General features: G+C 38.4%; 1 protein-coding gene across 1 annotated transcript in view; it reads left to right on the top strand.

Annotated features, from left to right (window-relative positions):
- The first annotated feature begins 11,696 nt into the window (after window positions 1-11,696).
- The window catches only part of ROBO2 (roundabout guidance receptor 2), a 1,312,832-nt gene continuing 1,302,423 nt past the window's right edge, over window positions 11,697-22,105 (top strand). The window contains exon 1 of the mRNA XM_036243039.1: window positions 11,697-12,087. Coding sequence (XP_036098932.1) covers window positions 11,958-12,087 — 130 coding nt within the window. The 5' untranslated portion in view covers window positions 11,697-11,957. The remainder of the gene's footprint in view (window positions 12,088-22,105) is intronic.

Below are 22,105 nucleotides of genomic sequence, written 5' to 3'. Positions count from 1 at the left end.
GTGACTGAAGGAGAGAACAGGAAAAGGTAAGGTCAGATTGATTGGGAGAGGGACAGATCAGTAAAGACATCCTGGGTCATTGCCTTTCATGCTGGGTTTTGACTTTCATGCTGAGTGAAATGGTGGGGTGATGCAGAATTTTGAGAAAAAAAATGGGATATGACAATTTTAAAAAATATATGTGTTTTTTATTGTTGACAGTATTACAGATATCCCCAACACCCCCCTTTGTCCCCTCCATCCAGCCCCTGACTCTTTAAAAGATTATTTTGTCTCCCATGTTGACAGACTATGAAGGGAGGAAGAGTTGAAGTGGGAAAACCTGTTGGTTGACTCTAAAAACAAAAGGCGAGAGGTATCAGTGGGTGAGACTAGAGTGGGGGTAGTGAAGGGATGAAAACTGATTCTATGCTGGGTAGTTTATAGTCATTGATTCCACAAATATGCGATGGATTTTGTATGAATTTGAGAGAAAAAGAGAATATGAGACTGACTTTAGTTTTTTTTTTCCACCGGAAAAACTGGAAGAATGAAGTTTCCATTAAAAAAAAAGATAGAAAAATATGACTGGGAGGAAAGACCAGTTTGTTGAGTTTGAAACCCTCTTAGACGTCTGTGCTACTTGTCTAGGGATGCAGGACAACGCGCCACAGACTTAGCAGTTAAAAATAACACCCAGTTATTACCTCACGTTCTTTTAAGTCTAGATGGTTTATCTGGTTCGAATTTCACAAAATCAAGCCCTCATCCAAACTGACTATTATCTGTAGGCTCTGGGAAAGAATCCATGTCTAGGTTCACTCAGGTGGTTGGCAAAACTCAGTACCTTCGGTTGTAGGACTGTTTCTTTGCTGGCTGTTATCAGAGAGGTCACTCCAGTCATTGTTCATGATGTCTCTATCTTCAAACACAGCAATGTTTGTCGCATCCTTCCCTTGCCTCAAATCTCTCTGCCTTCGCCATCTGCATCCCCGGCTGCTGCCAGCTCGAGAAACTCTCTGCGCTTAAAGGTCTCTTGTGATTATATTACTTTACTTGGATAAGCTTTCTTTTCACAATAGAAGAACATAACCACAGGAGTAACATTGGTGTGGGAGAGGGTGAAACAGTGAACATCATGGGAGTCATCTTAAAATCCTATTAGCATCCAAGTGTAGATGTTCAATAAGCAGTTGGATATATGAGCCTGGAGTTTGGGGACGAGGTGTCAGCTAGATGTTGTAGGTGGTACTTACAGGCTTGATATCTTTCTTTTCCACATCATCCTTATGAAGTTGGAGGGTGAGTCAGCTAAGGCTACAGATAGAGCCACTGACATAAGGTTAGACATTTCTAGTACCTCAAAATTTACTAACAGAAACATTTCAGTGACTTACTTTCTTGGGTGCATTTGACTGAAATGTCATACATGCAGTGATAAGGACTTTTTTGCCTAGAAATTTTGGTTGCATAAGAAATCTACTCCAACCTCAGTAGCAGACTGTGGGTACTTTTTAAAATGTCTATTTGTTCAATCATAAATGGTGCCTACTTTTCTTATCAGTTTAAAGAAGCCTGTATCAAAGAGATAATACATTTGATATACATTACTACAAGAAAAAGATGATGAGAACTGAGCTAAAACTGAGCATCCACAAAGAAGAAACCAGGCTGCTCAGTGAGACATATATTGAGCACATCTGGATGGAATAGCAAGTAGTTAAGAAGAAAGCACTAAGACTTATATCACTTATCTTCTGGTGAATTAATCAACCTGAAGCTTGACTAATGGGAAGTTATTTTGCCGTTAAGTGTGATTAATTAACAAATTTTCCTACTTAGAAATTAGTGCTTACATATGCATTTATGCATATATGTATATTAACATATTATCATGTATATAAATTGAACTATTAGGAATAATTATTTAAAATATTATTTTCAGGTTGCTTTAAAATCGTTTAAGTGATTTAAAATAAAAGCAAAGAAATTATGTCTTCCTGGAAGTTTCAGAGGCTAATAATGAATAGTCACCATGGGCATGTTTAATTGACATCCAACAGAAGAGGAAATAGAGACAGGTGACTCTTTTCTTGTCAAAAACATTAGGCTTAATGCTAGAGTTCACAGGACAAATGAACTGTAGAAGCAATTGTGAGCCACAAGTTTGTCATGTGACATACCCCCATCTAAGCAATGGGAATGAGGTAGGTGGAGACAGGAAGGGGGAGGGGATTGTGGACAGTTGCGGATCATTTCTTTTATGCTTAGTTCAGCTGGAATTAGGAAGAAAGAATGTCTTGTACTTTAGGATGAATGAATATTGTTGATTCAGATGTTAATATCGACTTTAACCTATTTAATGGCATCCAGAAATCCAAAGAAATATTACTGAGATGATAATGAATCTGAAATTTGTGCTCAAGAAAAGCAGATTGCTTGGACTGAATGTGAATGTGGGTGAGACTCAAGGAGGAAAAGAACTATTTTCCAATATTCAAAGAATTGTCCCGAGGGAGAAAGAAAATATTGGTTTCGCATTATGTAAAAGAGCAGGGTTATAATGAATGACTGGAAATTGAGATAAATTCAAGAATGGTCTTTCCAAAAAAAGAAGAATTTTTTATATGAAGTATTTTAGCAAAAGCTAAGAAAATATTGGTGAAGAATATTTGCTCTTTGTTCTTTATAAACAAGGTGATTTTGATTTTGTTGTTCAGTTTTTTTTTTTTTTCTTTCATGATCATAAACATAACTTTGCAATTCAGCTAGACTTAGAGGGGTAAACTAGGTGATTTTTTCAGACTGATCTGACTGATATTCTGTGAGGCTATTCAATAAGCTAGTTTTATTATAGATTGATTTCACTATGTGTGATGCTTCCGTCCTCTAAAGTAGTAGGGGTCCCTGTATTCGTGGATAAAAGTTACTACTAAAGATTTTTGGAGATCTATCATCTACCTAACATGATACTCCATGTCAGAGGCTGCTAGTTTTTCCCCAAATGTATTCTCCCATTTCCTCAGAGAAAGGGAACCCTAACATTTTAGTTGATCTCATGGCTACTCAGAATGAAGACTTCATTTTGCATCTTCCCAATATATTGGCCAAAAATATGGAAAATGTATTGTAAGCAAAAGTGAGATGTGACCATTTTCCTAAATGTGATAATAGAGCTGCTTCTACCTGTCATTTCCCCCCTTTTTATTTTGTCCTTCTTCCTGCTGACATGGTCTGAAGATGGGGAGCGCCTCCTGGATCCTGAGTTGTCTTGAAAATAGAGACTATTCCCAATAAAGAAAAAATACAGAAGGAGAGTAGACCTTACGTATTCTGTACTTACACACACACACACACACACACACACACACATCTATATGAGGTGATAGATATGTTTATTAGCTTGCTTGTGGTGAATATTTTATAATGTATACTTATATCAAATCAAGTTTTACACATTAAAAGTATACAATTTTAGTTGTCATCTATAGCTCGGTAAAGTTGGAAAAAGAAAAAAAAAGCCTAAAGCCCTCAGAAGTCTGTGAAGCAAAACTCAACTGCCTGTATCCAGACCTTTTTATGAGAGAAAAATAAATACATTTTATACTGCTATGATTTTTGTCTTTGACACTTAAAACTTAACTCTGCACTGATAGATAGCTATATAATAAAACTACAGCGATTTCTACAGCAGTTCCTAATTGATAATAAGAATTTATCACAGAAGGTAGTTAAACTGCAAAAATACTTAGTTTCACATTTTTAAAATATTACTATTAATTTTTTAAAAAATTACACTCTTTTACAGCTTGTAAATAATCTAAAATATGCAGTTTACTTTTTTTTTTTCCTTTCAAAAAAGCGGTTAGTGGTGTAGCAGTTGTAACTGGCAGCTTCAACATTCACAACACAGGCATTTTCATGGGAGACCTGCCATTTACCTGGAAACTGAACCAACAGTTAGCTTTGCTCAGGTCTCCAGAACACTGGAGAGAACCAGGGCAGATTCGCCTGTACGTATTAATAAACACTCTGCTGAAATCCTCATGGGACTACTTGGCAACACTATGATTTAGTGACTTTTTAGCTGTTGAGCTAGAAAGACTAGTTAGATTTTATATCTTTGTGGGAAAGAATGTCCCAGGTTAAAGTAAATTTCTTATAAAAATATTAAAAATCAACATTTATTTAATAATCATTCTATTGGTATCTTCCATACATAGGAAACATTTATGTTATTGACATAACATAGCCAATAGACCATAGCAAGCTTTCTGCCCTGTCCTTTAAATGAACTTTACATAAGCCCAAGAAAATATCTCAGATGAAGAAAAAGTATGTTTCGTAGGTTCAGGCATGTTTGACGAGATCCCGGCTCATTCTCCAGGAAAGCAGTAGGACCTCTCTGCCGGACCACACCCCGCCTTCTTCACAGAGAAGCCCTGTGATCATTTAACTTAGGTTAAATATGAATTAACATGGGCCAAGTAATTAATTACGTTTTTCTCATGAAACCACAAAGATAGGGAATTTAAACTTGAAAAAACTTTTAAACTGACTCTAATTTTATCAACATGTCTATGAACATAATGGATGAGGTGTTTTAGAGCAAACCCAGATAAAAGCTTTTCCTTTAAGATACTGCTGAACACTGGAGTACAGTGCATGTCACATACATGGAGGAAATCTTTTTCAGAACACATGTTCTCAGGTCCATGCACGACTTGTTAAATGAAACTAGAATTGTATCCTACTAACATCCTTTTTCTCAAAGGAATAGAACCACCAAATTTTAATTGGTCACGTGGCTACCAAGAACGACAACACCGCTTCCCCTGTAGCTAGCTCTGGTCGTGTCCTGCCTCCAGATGACTCAAGTGGACACACCGACATGTAGAGTCACTCTTCATAGCTCTCAGCGGGCCTGGGTCTAGGTGCTGAGAGCTCCTCCTCTTCGGGAGACTGACAGACCGTGGCACCCTCAGCTACTGGGAGCCATGAAACAAACGAAATAGAATCTCTTCAAAACCAGCTGACGGGAGCAAATCATCAGGCTGCCTTGCCCAGCGGAAGTTTTTAAAAGCACATCATGAAGTAAAACCACAAGTGGGACCTTCAGACAACGACCTCGGTTTCCATTTGACTTTCTTTTTTTTAATGCAAAGGGAACAATATAAATCAAAAGCAATATTAGGAGTTCAGTTGAAAGTTCAACTTACCAGTTTGCACTGAGCTTTGCAGGTTCGGCTCTGCCTGTTATCTCCTTACATTCAGGCTAACGCGTGAGAACTGTGCCTGTGGCCCAGTGGTCCTTTGGTCTGCAGGGTCTTAAATCACACGAATTAGATGTTCACTCTGTAGAAATCACTGGTAAAAAAGAAAGAAATGAAAAATCTTTCTAAATATTTCTCAATAACAATGAAAACACAATTGGTTTTTTTTTAGTTAAGTAGATATTTCAATTAATCAGAGTTCATTTATCAGCCATACTGAGATAATTATACAATACACATTTGACCTGGTACATATGTAACTTTAACTGTTTGACCTTGGAAATAAAATTAATGTATACTAGATGTTACCTTAACTTATACAAAAACCATGGATGTTTCTCATATTTAGCCTGTAGAATCATTTGTATTTAGTGTGAACTGAGACAGAAGGAAAAAATCCATTACCTTATTGTTTTTGTTTAAAAAAAAAATGACAAAAACAAGAAAAAATAGTTTAAAATATGTTTTTAATATGACATCAAAACATGCAGATTTGTAGTTTGTCTTACATAGTCAAAATAGAATGCTAAAGAATTAGGGAGTAAAAACAAAGTAATTAATGACAAATATGCATTTATGTATGTATGTATTAATGACCTTGCCTTTGGTATTTCAAGAGTTATTAAGCTAATACTATGGCTGATTTACAACTCTTCTTGATTAAATCCCAGATAAAATTTTATTCTGATGGCTTATTTTTGAAGTATATAAATATATTAATAATAGTGCAACCTGTAGTTAGTAGAGAATAATCATTGTCAGGCTAATAACAGGGTAAGTAGCCAGAGAGCCAGAGAGCTGAGTGTGTTTTGGTGATTTTCTCTGGTGTTTTCAGTATTGGAGGGACACTGATTGTGGACAAGAATGATTTTTCTGATGCACAGATGTGTCTCTGGGCCCCTTTGAGCGCTCCACCAAGTAAATCTGCTTCTTTGGTCTGGTGTACGGTGTTCAGGGAGACGAGTGATTGCTTTAGGAGAATTATACTTAGACTTCCTTTAAAGCATAAGAATATAAATAGAACATGTTGTGTTGGTGTCGTAGGGGAGCACACTGTTAAGTGCTCTGTGATTCTCTTGCGAACTTGAGTCGAGCATTTGTCTGGCTGTGCTTAGGGGAAACAGTGACCAGAGGAAGGAACTGTCACCTGTGGTCAGACAGCTGAGGATGCCTTAGTCTCAGCTTGGGCACTATTGACATTTTTGGCCAGATTATTTTTTGTTGTGGAGTCTGTCCTCAGTACTGTAGGATGATTGGAAATTCCTCTGGCCTTTATCCACTATATATGCCAGTAGCCACCCACGCCACCCCACCCATGTCACAACCAAAAAAATGTCTGTCAAATGTCCCCTGTGGGAAAGATGTAATTGCCCTTGACTAAGAACCACCAAGTAACCTAATGACCAAACTCACAGAATTTTCAGAAAAGGGATTGGTTCACTCTGTAACCACATCCCATAAAATGGGTATAATCTGTAAGATTAAAAAAATATATATTGAAATATATCGATACAAATTTCCACTAATTCTTTTCAAATGCTTAGCAACATTTTTTTATTGTGAACTAATGAAATATTTTATTTAGTATATTTTCAATTATGGAAAGCTTAGCAGAATAGCTCACTTTACACCATTATTACCCAGTATCAGAGATTAGTGAGATTACATCCTTTGTAAGAAAATAAATTAAAGATAAGATATTTATTATGCATAGATAGTATAATGTTAGGGAGTGTCATTGGAATAGAGTAAATAATGGTATTAGAATAAAAATAAATATAATTGCTAAAATACCTAAATCTTGTTTAATGTTGTCAAAATTGGAGCCAATTGACTTAGCAAGTCAGACAAAGCTAACTGATCAAGACGCATTTAAAGAAGAGAGCGGAAATCTCGAGCCGTTCTCCATTTCCCTGAATCTATTTGTCACCAGATTTTTTTTTCTGTATTGATTTTTAGACACAGAGGAAGGGAGAGGGAGAGAGAGAGAAACATCGATGAGAGAGAATATCAATTGGCTGCCTCCTGCATGCTCCCCACTGGGGATCAGGTCCACAACCTGGGCACGTGCCCTGACCCGGAATCAAACCAGAGACCTCTTGGTGCATGGGTCAATGCTCAGCCACTGAGCCACACCAGCTGGGCTATTTGTCACCAAAGTATTAAGGATGTAGGCATCCAATGACAGGGTTCAGCCCCTTCCTGTTTGTTCCCCTGTTTTGGTTCAGTTAGCAAATATATCTTGCTTGGAATATTGCTCTTTCTAAATGGATTTTCTGCTTCCAGTTTCACTCTCTACCATATTGAAGCCAAATATATATTTTTGAAAAACTCATTTTGGATCATGTCATTTCCTTGATTTAAACTCTCATTATTAACTGCCTGTCACAAGGAAGAAACCTAAGACCTTTGGCAGTAAGCGTATTTCAAGTCTGGTCCAGCCCGGCCTGCCCATTGCCACCTCCCACTGCTCACCCGTGCGCTCGGCACCCCATGCGCTCGGCACCCCATGCGCTCGGCACCCCATGCGCTCGGCACCCCATGCGCTCGGCACCCCATGCGCTCGGCACCCCATGCGCTCGGCACCCCATGTGCTCGGCACCCCATGCGCTCGGTACCCCATGCGCTCGGTACCCCATGCGCTCGGTACCCCATGCGCTCGGCACCCCATGCGCTCGGTACCCCATGCGCTCGGCACCCCATGCGCTCGGCACCCCGGCCGCGCTGGCAGATCTGGGCAGACTCAGTCTTTCTTTACCTCTGAGACCCTGCTCATTCTGTGTCCTCAGCCTGGGTATCCTCTGCCCTTTGCCTGATTTGACCTTGTCTTGAAATGTAGATACGTCACTTGATTCTAGTCAAAAGGCCAGCTTCCCTGCCTGCGCCAAGTCGTTCTCCTTCCGCTCACTGCGGCTCCTCTGAGCATGTCCCACCTGCACGGTACTCCTTTCCGTCTCCGAACCACTTCGCACGCCCTGCGTTACAACACTCTGTACTTGTCCTGTCCGGTCTACGTCAGGTCTGCGAGCTTTTCTCTGTCCTCGTTGTCCTCTGGGAACGCGCAGGAGGGGAAATCTTCTCTGACCGCCTCTCAGGGGCCCTGCTCTGGTACCTCCCAGTCCTGTACCTGCCTGCCGCTGCCGACCACCAAGGAAAGTCTCCGAGCCACAGATACCGCAGCAGTCCCACCCCCAGTCCTCGTGCTCGTCCACCACCCTGGATCCCTGTCTGGTTCCCCAGACCCCTGCACCGGGCTGGAGAACAGGAGCAGAGCGGCGCACACTGAGAACACACGGAGGGTTCAAATCCTGGCTCTGCCACTTACTCACTGTGTGATGTTGGACAAGTAATTATCTATAAAATATGAATAGTAATGGATTCACCTCAAAAGGTTTTTATGAAGATGAAATAACTAAAATATGTAAAGCAATTAAAACCTGGCACATATTAGTGTGCGATCATTACTCACTATTCTTTTATATAAAGATGTTACTTAAGAGCAAGCTAGCAGGTTGCCAGGGGCTGGGTGAAAGGGTGAAGAAATTAAGAAGTACAAATTGGTTGTTACAAAACAGTCACAGGGATGTAAAGTATAGGATAGGGAATATAGTCAATAATATTGTAATAACTGCATGGTGACAAGTGCATACTTGCATTTTCAGGGGGATCACTTTGTAAGTTATGTGACTGTCTAAGCACTATGCTGCACACCTGAAACTAATATAAAACAATATTGCATATCAACTATAATAGAAGAATAAAATAAATGAGTAAACAGCCTCATGAAAACAAACAAACAGAGCACGCTGCTCAGAGTGTTAAGAGTACAGAAGAAACAGGAGAGGGCACAGCACAGTGATTTGCTTCGGCTCAGAGCAGAGCTATTTGAGTTCAGAATAGCTCTGTGACCTTGGATAAGTGACGAACACTCTGTGCCTCAGTTTCTTAATGTAGTAAATGGAGATTGCTATTCTTACTTCATGGGGTTTTGTAAAGATTAGAGTTCATCCATCTTAACTACTTACGATTTGTAATATGTTGGCTAATTTATTATTATTAAATTAGGACAGACAGCATGTCTACACTCACACCTGTGCAGAAATATATCTCAGGTGGAGCCCCCTCCACTCAATATTTCTCTTTTTCTTCACACTCCGCCCTTATTCTCTGTCTTTGGTACTCCCCACCTGAGGTTTCCTTCTTATCCCCTCGGGGTCTGGGAAGCAGGAGCAGCACTAACACTTGAGCCAGGTGAGTCCCAGGGGAGAATGGCCACCAGTGGGCTTTGCTTCCTCCAGTTCCAGTTTGATTTCCACAAAGAGCTGGGGGCCGGTGTTTACTGGGGGATCCAAGAAGAAAGCAAATCTTAAAAATCTAAACTTGAAATTTCCTTAGAGTCAACCTAGCCAATTGGATCTCATGTTGAGGAAATGATTTTTTAAAATTAATCTCATTCTGAGCAGACCCTTCATAAATGTTTCATCTTCCTACCAACACCCCCTTGTCTTGCCTACATCTGTCATTTTCCTGTTCCACATGAGGCCCAGGTAGTTACAAAACAGAACTTGCTAATTATGAAAGACTATGTTCTTTCTTTCGACAGTAAGGGAGCCAGTAGATAGTAACTATGTCTGGTTCTGGAATCTTCCGCAGAATGTGATGGTGAGGGAGCTGGCCAATTCATTTTACCAACTTCTGTTTACATTCTTTTGAGGAGAGAGAGAGGATTAGGTAAACAAGGTGAAGAATGACTGATGGAGAGAAAATAGAATTCTGAGTTAAATTTGAACTTACCATTTTAAAGGTACAGAGATGTAAAATTTTTTTTTTTTTTTTAATCCTCACCCGAGGATATTTTTCCATTTTTTGTACAGGCAGAGTGGGAGGGAGAGAGAGGGAGAGAGAGAGAGAGACATCGACGTGAAGGGACACATCGAGTGGCTGCCACCTGCACGACCAACCAGGGCCGGGGACAAACTGCAACCGAAGAAGTACGTGCCCTTAGCGGGAACTGAACCCGGGTCTTTCCGGACCGCAGGCCGACGCTCTAACCGCTGAGCCAAACCAGCCAGGGCCAGAGATGTAAAATTTTTAATTAACTATTTATAAAATCAGCATCATATGAACTTTTCTCACTTCCCTAATAAGGTTTCAAATTAAAAGTTGAATACAAATTGATTATTGTTTCTAAATGAAGGAATAATCTGCGAGTTTGTTTTGTGTATCCCATCAATATCTTTGATAAACATCATTTTCTATATATAAAAAGAAATTTTAATAGCTGTCTTTTAAAATTTAATATAGTTTATCTCAACAAGATAAATTAGTCTGGTAAAAGAATCTTTTTCAATAACATGATTTGAAAAGGGCAATTTATCCCATTTTGAAAGTGGTAACATCATAAGATTGGTGGTTATCATTATATAGCAATTGATTACTTTAAAGTACATAAATGCATAATTCATGCATTGTGGCTCACTGATTAAAGGGATAGTGACCCATGTAGATAATACTAAAATGCAGACAGACTTTAAGTATTGGCCAGGTTGCTTTGGTCATGCTTCTTCACTTCAGGCAGCAGAGACCGAATTACTTTGATTTGATTTGCTTTCACCCACCTCCCCTTTGTCCACAGGCATAGGCTTGTACCCAGATATTAATTATAACCACACCTTGTGATCAGTTATGTTTTCATAAATATAAATGCGAAAGACTGACTTAGGGAGCTTTTTGCATTTCCATGGTGATATACACAAACAAATAAAAAATGTGCCCCCCCGAATGTGTGATTAGCACAGCCGCGGTGGCGTCTGGGTTGGCATCCAAAAGTTTGCTTACAGCGTTTATGGTGGGTTCATTCAGGTGACTCCCAAATGCCCAAAGAAGCTGAACACAGAAAAGAACTGCAACTATTGAAAACTTGCCCTGCCTGTTCCATTGTTGGGGATAAAAATCATACACTTAGTGTTGTTCTTCTAATAAATATTTCAGACCCTTTTATGAATCATTAGTACAGACGCAATCCCCTTTTAATGTCATGAAGTGAGAGAAAGAAAAAATAAGATACCTTTTAGGTTCTGCGTCTCTCCCTCCTACACTGCCGGAACCCTCCCCTGTGCACACAATAGATTAACGACCCTCTGTGCATACTCCGTTTTGCTCAGCTCTTAATATTCTGAAGCGGACTGAGCAGCCCTTATCTGTGGGTTCCGGGGTGATTTCCAAGCCCAGCACAACCCACCCAAGTGGCAGCGACAGCGGCTTTCACTGAAGCCTTATTACTCTTAAAAGAGCAATTTGGTTGGTTGCACGGCTATTAGGATCACACAGCAGCCTGAAACCTGTCAGTACAGCTGCCGCTCATCTTTTTCACACGCTCCTGACATCTTCTCTCCCTTCTGCCGGACACAGACATTACTGTTTTTATCCTTTTCAATCAAGGTCCCCCAGACGCCGAGGACCGGACTCCCACGGAGAGCAAAGTGCAGATCAGAAGTGGTTTTCTAGCTCCGGGGGCCGAGCAGGCGTGCAGAGGGGAGCCGGTGCCTGGGAGATGTAGCTGGGCTCAGGGCTACCTCGGGAGCTGCTACTTCAGCTGCTGAAGATGCCAAAACAGCACCTGCCGCGGGCTTTCAATGATTCAGGCTAGTTCGGTAACCGGGAGGGAAGAGGATGTGAGACATTTTGTGAAATTCACTTGTGGAAATGTTATCATCAGAGAAAGTGGGGAAAATCACTAGACTTGAACTTCTCTTCGTTTTGATGCTCGTTTTCTCTGGACCAACTCTGAGCAAGCTGACTCGGACCCCCTGGAAGGGCAAGCCTTGGAAAGGGGGTAAGTGAGGAAAGTTTGCTGTTAAAGATCTAATTGGAGTTAGCAGGCTAATCAATGGGACTTGAGGCTGGCTGCAGGTAGACAGAATGCTGGGTCTGGAATCCGATTCTTATTTCGGGAGGAGAATCTGTGTTGCAGGTGGCAGGGAAACAGAGTTTTTCTCTGTTACTGATATAAATATATTCTTGCAATTTTCTGGGCTATCAAAGTGTTAGGAGGATTTTTCCCCAGTGGAAGGACACAGGGCCAGATGCTGCTGCTCTATCTAGTTCAAGGATATGTTTGCTATTCTTAAGAAGCTGCGTTATTTAAAGAAAGAAATGGGTCCTGAATATGTTAGATCTCTGAATTGTTAGCAGATTTTGTGAAACGATCAGAGGGATGTGTGAGAAGGGGAATGTTGTGAAAAGCAGTACCACCGACACTGATTTTCTGGCTGACTCTATCAGTGTTGATGTGTTAATAAAGATAAATCGCATTAACTTTATTGAAAAAATAATCTCTTGAAAGAGACCAAGCCTTTCAGTATTTTGGAGTGCTATAATCCCTTTTCTTCTACTGTTGAAAAATTATGATGAGGGAGAATTTTTGATACTTTGAACCCTGCCTTTTGATGAAGTTCAATTGATGCTGCTTTTCCTGAATGCCGTTTGTTTCTTCTAAACAGTTACCAGGGTATCTGTTCTGTGAATGCCATTAGCCAAAATAATGCTGCAGAAATATCCCAGGAGAGACTCTTTGGACAGTGTTTACCTGTTTTGGGAATATCTGAGGATTTTGCTTTGCAGAAGCATTCTTTTCACCTAATATTTCTTATCACAGCTCTAAAAACGTTTCCTGGACCTCCCCACCTTTGCTTTACTGTGAATGTTACGATGTGAGGTTAAAGAGAAGCATGTACATCAACAAGAAGTTTTAATAATTTATCACAGCATCTCAGCAGGATTTTCTAAATACACAAGCTCCTTCAGTTTGATCTTTCTGTTTCTCCTTTTGTTGTGTTAAAGATATTACAAATCTTCCACCTACTATCCCTTCAAGGGAAAAGTTCCAACAGGCACTTAGCTTAGATGGTTGGTGAGATGCACCCTAAGGACTAGAGCTGCAAATTATTTTTGGGCCTTGTAAATTATATCACCACATTACTGTCTTTCCTAGTGTTATCAGTGATTTTTTTTTTTTCTTGCAAGCTGCAAGCTGCTATTTATGTTAGCCTGCATGGTAGCATTTTGGTAGCTTAGGATCTAGAGATATATGGTGTTATCGACTCTAGGGGATGTCAGGAGTCTTAACTTGTACTTCCTATATACATTTTTAAAAGACAGTCAGCACTTCTAGCATGTAAAGTATGATTTTCTGTGATAAATTTTAGCCAGTAGAGTTTGGAGCTCTAGCTACCCAGTGAGAAAGTTACAATATTATAGCTGCAAGATTATAGAAAAATTGTCAACCTAATCAGAAGGTTGATTTCAAAATGCTTGCCTGTGTTCCTAGGCATTTGTGTATTCTACACAGTTTGAAATACAGAGGCACTGGGTTTTCTTTGTAAATCAGGTCTGAAAGCTTTCATTTTGAACACATGACTACTTTTCCCTGTGTACTCTAACTAGCTCAGCTAGAAAGTTGCTAGCTCTGCTGTACTACAATGATGGGACTCAGTCACGTCCAAGAATAGGCAATCATAGTAATATATTTATTGTTAAAAAGTCCGTGTATTTTTGAAAGTCAGGTGAGTTACTGGAAAACTTTAAATGTGTTGAAATTCTTCCCTTTACTCTGAAATTCTTCCCTTCTTAGTGGCTCTTTTGGTCACTGTATATGTGCTACATAAATATTTTCTACAGATTCTGAGTTCCTGCAAAGTAGCTTTACCTTGATATGCATATGTATATGTTTAAATATTTATTTTTCATGAACTTGATGATTTGCTGGCTTTGTTATCGTTCTGATGCGTTGTAAAATGCTGTTACTTTTTTCTTGGCATATCACGGGGCCTTGTAAAACATATCTTTATAGTTTTCCAACATTATTTTCTCCCTTTAGGAAGTAGGAGTCTTTTTATTACTTTGCTGACTACCTGGCTAGAGTATATGTATATATGGGGTGGGGTGGAGATGGTGAGTGAAGCTACAAACACAATGGCCGGAGGCAAAGAGGAACAAGGTTTAAAACACAACAATTTAGAGAAGATTTCTCTAACTATTTTTTAGTTTGCTTTAAAACTGACACTATTTCTGAATACCCTGGAAAAAGTAATAATAACAAAACGACAGAGTTTTCTTGTGAAGTGATTCTTTTCGAACTCACATTGCCTGTGTGCATTTGTCTCGTTCTGACTGAGCAGCTGTCAATCTCCGTATGGCGACCTGCCCACGCTGACAATTTCAATTTTTGTTGTATTACCAGAAATCACCCTCTGAGAGGAGGGTTATGGGGACAGGGCTGGGAGTGGTGGCGTCATCGACCAGTGAGGAGTGGTACATACAGCATGTGGCCAGGCAGCTCCGAACAAGTATCTGTAAGCTGACGCACTAGAACATTTGGGGGAAATGCTGATTATTGTTGGCTACCAAGGGATTTTTAAGCTCATCAATGAACATGAATCACAAATATAGGTTAATAGGCCTGCAAGTTCCCCCTCAGGCACATGCTTTCCTACTTAATCACAATATATGAACGACTTAAGGGAAGGCAGCTGTCTAATCTGATCAGTTTAGAGCGGTAGAAGTGGTCCTAAGTTTGGATTTATGATAAACTAACTAGAAATCCTAACCACACTGCTGAAATCATCTTCATTAGTATTGAAGGACCTAATTATTTTGCATTCAGTTACTCTCACTGGGAAGAATGTCTAAAAGATGTAAACAGCTCCATTCTAATGAGCATAACTTTATAGAGAAGTTTACACTATAGATCATCAATATATGTAACAAAAACTCACTTTAAATATATATATGTGTGTGTGAATATATATGTGTATATATATATGTATATATTATTTATTTATTTTTTAATCCTCACTGGAGAATATTTTCTACTGATTTTCAGATAGAGTGGGAGGGAGGGGAGAAGAGAGAAAGAAACATTCGTGTGAGAGAGAAACATCCATTGGCTGCCTCCTGAGGGGCCTCACCCAGGGCCAGGGATCTAGCTGCAGCCGAGGTACATACCGTGACAGGAATCAAACTTGCGACTCTTTGGTCTGGGGGCTGACGCTCTAGTCACTGAGTCAAACTGGCCAGGGCTAAAATATATTTTTAAAAATGTCTCATATTAGAAATTAGAATTTAAGTAAAGTTTTAATATTTATAGCTGCTATTAAAAGTAAAAATAGGAGCCAAATAAGTATAAATAAAAAAATCGGTGTAAAAGATAGGGTAAGGCTAGCACTAAGGGTGAGAGTCAAAACATTAAGCACTTTGTGAATTACCAACAGTGACCAATCAGAGCAGACTAAGGGGAGGGACCAACCCTGCCTGTCATTAACACCCCTCAACTCTTCCACTTGACCTTGACTCCATTTAAATCTACTGAAGTGTCTGTTGAGTTAATTCAAACTTGTTAGTCATGATGAATTAAACTCTGTCAACAGAGCATGAAGTTATCAAAACTTTTGACGATTCAGAAGGTAATTTTACATCATTCAGACTTGAATCCTTTTATAAATTACAACAGCCAGTTGTTCATATCCATCTATGCTAAACAAAGGAAATCTCTCTGGCTGTTATTTCCCCCCTTCTCTGGTTAGAAAATATTATGAGCACATACTATCACTTTATAGGTCTTTCATGGTGCATTGAATCGCTGCTGTGGGAATATTCTGAATGCCATTTTAGATCTTATGTCATAATTTTCGTGGCCCAATATACTATACTGATAATTATTTAAATATTTTTGTTTTAAAATTTGCTGAAGCTCTTTTTTTAAACATTAATAGTTAAAAAGATGTTTTATGGCCTGGTGTCTACTACCTATAACATTATTTTTATATTGCTGCTGCTTTTCTAGTTATATGAGCTAGTAAAAAAATTACTTTGTGTCAGTATCTCACACAATCCAGTATATTACACTTCTTGTTATTGTATAAGAAATAAAGCTTTTTATTAATAAAATTTGAATACCAATGATTTAGTCTTTCAGAAACACCAAAAAAAAAAAAAAATTAAAATTTCCTGGTTTAAGAAACATAAGTGGATCATTTTGTCTTTGTTGCCCTTTCTGGAATGACCCTTTACTGCTAAACTGGCCCTGGCCACCAGCACGTGCTTCTCAACCACATGCTAAAAGCAATTTTCCATCTTTTAAAGGATGGGGCATTTCATCTAGATTAGGGGACGTTTGTCCGTCTTCACAGAACTTCACTGTTATTTGTAGCTATTTTTTATTTTGTTTACTACTTTAAGTTATTTGAAGAGAAATTTTGTTTTTGATTCATGTATGTTAACATTGAGTCTTACATATAATAGGTGCTCAATAATTTGATGAACACACAAAGTATATGAAAAATTAGACAGGTTATAAACTATTCTATGACTTTAGGTATTGGTGACATATTTCTTACTTCTAACTAGGGGCTACGTCTTACCTTTCTAATGTTGGGAAATCATTTTTGTCACTATACTTTACTACATTATTTAAATTTCAAGCTTGGTTATAGAAAAATATGAATGTATTTATAGTATTATAAAACTTGGAAAATTCTGGCAGCCTCATATAGGAAGTAAGGGGAAAAAGCACTGTTGTTGTTCAAAAGTAATTTATAATGTGAGACTGAATCTGGGAGTGAACAGGATGAATATTCATGCAAGATGTAGAGTGTTCTTTGTGCTGTGTATAATCACTACTTCTGTTTTTCATTCGTTTAATTTATTTAGTCTCTATCTGCATGCAATAAATAGATTTAATACCTTATCTTTCCTACAACTGAAGAGTATATTTCAAACTCAAGTTTGAAATGGATATGTCTTCCCTGTGGTCAAAAGATTATCTAAATAATTTTTAGATACAGAAATAAGGGAGTGCCCTGGCTGGTTTGGTTCAGCGGTTAGAGCGTCAGCCTGCGGTCCAGAGAGACCCGGGTTCGGTTCCCGCTAAGGGCGCGTACCTCGGTTGCAGTTAGTCCCCGGCCCTGGTTGGTTGTGCGGGTGGCAGCCACTCGATGTATCCCTTTCACATCGATGTTTCTCTCTCTCTCTCTTCCTCTCTCTCCCTCCCACTCTATCTGTACAAAAAATGGAAAAATGTCCTCGGGTGAGGATAAAAAAAAAAAAAAAGAAATCAGGGAGTATGCTTAAGAATTATATAAAAGTCTGTTGTAAAATTTGTTAATGTTCTCTAGTATTATTGAAAAATAACATTTGGTAAATTCAGCAAAAGTATGTGTAATTTTAATGATTAAGAAAAAAATAGCCCTGGCCGGTTTGACTCAGCGGTTAGAGCGTCGGCCTGTGGTCCGTAGAGACCCGGGTTCGGTTCCCGCTAAGGCCATGTACCTCGGTTGCAGTTTGTCCCCGGCCCTGGTTGGTCGTGCGGGTGGCAGCCACTCGATGTGTCTCTTCACATCGATGTTTCTCTCTCTCTCTCTTTCCCTCCCACTCTATATGTACAAAAAATGGAAAAATATCCTCGGGTGAGGATTAAAAAAAAAAAAGAAAAAAATAATTTTTGAGAATGATGTACTTTTCTTACTCTTATAAATTATGACTTAAGTATATCTTATCCACAGTCACTTTGTCTTTTATTCAAATTGACCATTGCATTTTTAACCTCCACATTTCAGTTTAGTTATCTGTTATTAATGCATTGTATTTGTTGCCATGTAATTAAAACACCCCAAGCTTTTATATAATATTTACCTAAAATGCACTTTTTATTGGATGACAAATGGAGGGAAAATGGAAGAGTTTTGAAGTGTTCTTTATATTAGAAAATAAGTGAAAAGTTGTTTTTTTAAAAAATTTAACTTAGAATAATAATAATAGAATAATACTTTTATCAAAAATGGGGAAAACTATTACCCAGGAAGCAGAGTGCTGATCCATTTTAAAGTGTGTAGTTTTGGGATTTATATATTGTTTATAAAGTCAGACTGTGCCTGTGGATAGAATGTTATGAACGTATATAAATGCATACCGCTCTTATCAGGTCTGCGTGCAGGTTCCTACACACAGTGTCTGCCAGTTCAGTCTCTCTCCCCTTCAGAGAGAGGATTCATAGCCAGATCCCACACACACATTACTTTATTCAGAAACTCAAAAGGAAATAAAGATTATTAAAGAGGTTGTTTAATTTTAAGAAGTGCGATGAATTGACAGTAGTGAAATGCCTTGGATATATTAGTGTCAGGGTCCACAAATCCTTAGGTGGGGTTGTGTCAGCACTTGCACTAGAAGCTGCATTTTCAAAGGGTTTGCAAGTGAGCCATGTAATTTTTGCTTCAGGATGGATCATGAATAACATTTTCTTTTTTCAAATTTAAATCTCAACCTTCAAAGTTATTTGAGTGTAGAAAAAAAAAAAAAAGAAAGTAAAATATAGTTATGTTCACAGGCTTTGTTATTTGCAAAAGAATTACAACTTTAAAAAATTTAAAAGTAATGGGAGTTTGCAATAACATCTATTTAAGTCAATTCAAGATCATGGGACTTAAACCGTGGCCTTGATCAGTCAAGACTGGGAATCTTTTATCTGTTAAAATTTTTGTTTGATTTAGAAACCAAGGTCATCCAAGTGAGAGGTAACATTTCTCTGAAAAGGGAAAAAAATAAGCACATTTCATCAGAGACCGCTGTTTTCCCAGACCAGACTTTCATCAGAGCCTGGGGCTTCATGCAAGTTGTCTTGCAGCCCGTGAGCCACAGTAGCCCTTAGGATTACCTTATCCTGGGATAGAATTTAGGAAAAGTAACTGGAGAATCACAATTTCAGAGTTATAATGTTAAAATCAAATCAAAGATCCAAAGTCCTGAACTAGTAAATAAAAATGATATACAACTTCACAAGAAAGGGATTTCTTTACTGATTTCATATTGAGTTTTTAAAAGACATTTATTAAATAGGTATTCAATATTTAGTCTATCTAAAACACTAAAAAAAAAACCCTATTATATATACTGATTTTTACCTTCTAGGAATTTGTAATCTATGAGTCTGAGGTCTTTTATTTTGGTGGGGATTAGGGGGGAGGATATATTTCTCCCCGTTAACTGGTATGTCTCCCACTAAGGTACGTGACTATAATGTTAAAAACAAAACATAAGTTGGACTCGGTGCTATTTCAAAGGGAAAAAGTATACAAATATCCAAATTATATTCTGAAGTTATTCTATTCTATATATATTGTACCTCAATTTAGGGTAAAATTGGGTAAGTGCTATTCAATCAGTTTTACAAGTCACTTATTAACTTCTGGATGACATACTGATTTTTATGGTTGTTTGTCATGTCTTTCTCATTTTTGCCTTTTAAGAAAAATGAGACGACAACGGTTTTTTAAAGTTCAAATAGCATTCCTTTTCCTGTTTCTGTGATATGCAAAGTACCCTTGGCTATAGGAGAGCAGCATCATCTCCTCTAAAATGTAAGTTTGAAACCACCTGTTCGGTACTTGGTTTGTGGAGAGGACGTGACCTAGGCCAGGAACAGTCTGCAACCCAGGGTTAGAGCAAAAGCAGCTGTTTTTGACCATAGGGAGAAAGGAGTTGTGAACCCGTTACCTTCTAGGCAGGATGTGGTTTATACTTGACAGATTCAGGTTAAAATCTAGTCCAGTTTGCTGTTAAAACGTTCTCCTGTACATCAAAGGAAGCCTACCCTGTATGCTCAGCTTCTGTTTTGTTCAGGAGTTCTTTTGTAGCTATCCGTGAGCTATTATCCCATTAAGAGTAGTATGCAGACACAACAATAAAACACTTTGTATACATCTGTCAATAATATTAATTGAAATGGCTACATTTAAAATTCTGTCTTTGTACAAAATGCCAAATTACTAAATCTACATTCTTGCATAGAGAAAATATTTGCCTGGTTATTAGTCAGGAAAATATAAAGGTTTAATGAGTTAATTCAGCACTGCCAGTTTATAGCTCTTGATATGTTGCCAGAATAAGTATAGAAATTAATACCTTCTGTCAATTTATGAAGAATTCACCACATGGACTATTAGGATAGACCCTACATATGCTTGGTAGAATCCCTGTCATATCAATGTCAAAAGCTCTGCCATCCAAGTGGTAGTTATCATGTTGGGCACAGTCCAAGATTGTGTTCTGGGGGAGAAGGGGCACATCATGAAATCTCTAATGTAACAGTTGGCAGCTAACAAAGAATGTATTTTAGGGCAATACGGAATATAACTGAAGTGCCTCCCACAATCCATAGGGGCCCAAGAACTGCTTCTGGCGAACTAGTGCAGATTTTCATTTAGCTAGCTAACAGAATGCCCCGTTCCTGTTCAGGGACTACAGGGGTCCGTGCAGAGACACATACGGAGATTGGAGCGAAGGTTTCTGACTGCCAAGTGTGATGAGTTAGATTTGATGCACTGTTAGATAGAGAACTTTGCTGATCATGCATTTCCACTCAAGGCCCTCAAAGGGTTATGGCAGTCATTTGTACATTCAAAGTACAACAACATTGTATTGTATTATTAGAAAAAATTATACACATCAACTCTATCCCCATACTCTGCTTATACAGTAGGACATCTAAAATATATACATACATTCATTCAAATAAATATTTATTGAATCACCCTGGCAAAACTTATAATTTAAATGGTTAGAGAAGCATAAAGAGACATGAGGAAAAATAACTAATACAGTACATCAACTGTAAATTATGTGTGTCAAGTTTTTTAAGGCTTTGAGTAGATAAAGATATTTCAAATGATAATAACTATAATAACAAGGACAGGGTGACATAGAATTATATGCTACATGTATTGGTCCCTTCCCTTCCCTTCCCTTCCCTTCCCTTCCCTTCCCTTCCCTTCCCTTCCCTTCCCTTCCCTTCCCTTCCCTTCCCTTCCCTTCCCTTCCCTTCCCTTCCCTTCCCTTCCCTTCCTTCCCTTCCCTTCCCTTCCCTTCCCTTCCCTTCCCGTTTCTTAAGCATATACTCTGTGTTAGGCTCTGTGTTATATAGTTTCTTTAAAATTTGTGGCATAATGCTTGCATCAACCCTGTCTGAAAGAGACTATTTTTATCATCCCCATTTGTCATATGAGAGTAACAACTTGACTACAGTTATCAAGTAGTATATTTTTGAGCCAGGCACCCAACCCAGGCAAACAGTGTGATACATTTGGGAAACAGTCAAGTAATCAACCTGATGCTGATGAGCAGCATGTTGAGAATTCGTGAACAGTCAGTATGGCTTTGAGGATCAGGCAGAGTGAACTAAAATTTATAGAAGTGGGAACAAGGGGTCATTTGGGGACTTAGTAAGACAAGTCATATGGTGTCTGCAATATATAGGAAACAATGCATGGTACCGATTACCTGGGCATTTTGCAGATAACCATAACCTTGTAGAATGCTTGCCTGTTTATATTTGCAAGATACACACTTTGATATCTTAAAAACAAAAGCAGGGACACAGAATCATACTGTAGAGCGAGTTCAGGTTGTAATACTGGTCTTCTCACTGTGAAGAGTTTACTGTACCATGTCACTGTTATTGAGATTTTTCACTGAGAACTGTTTACCTAATATAATGTATGTTGTGCACATCAAATCATCTTCTTAAGTGATTGGACAGTTCAGAATACTTTCTATTAAAATTATTAAGTGGTTTTGTATTACAACTATATGTATGTGTGTATATTATGTAGGTATATGTATGACTATAATCCTATATATCAATAGTACATCTTTTATAATTATTGTATTTAACTATGTGAGTGTAAATTAAGTGGTTCTGTAACTTATCACTTATAAGTTATACATTTTAACAGAAGCTTTATAGGGATACAAAAATGAGTTTGAAGCCTCAATATACATTTTCTAAAAACAGTTCTTCA

The sequence above is a fragment of the Molossus molossus genome, unplaced genomic scaffold, assembly GCF_014108415.1.
Source record: "Molossus molossus isolate mMolMol1 unplaced genomic scaffold, mMolMol1.p scaffold_m16_p_5, whole genome shotgun sequence".
NCBI classification, from domain to species: domain Eukaryota; kingdom Metazoa; phylum Chordata; class Mammalia; order Chiroptera; family Molossidae; genus Molossus; species Molossus molossus.
The sequence above is the reverse complement of the archived record's forward strand: the minus strand, read 5'-3'. Positions and strand labels throughout refer to the sequence as shown.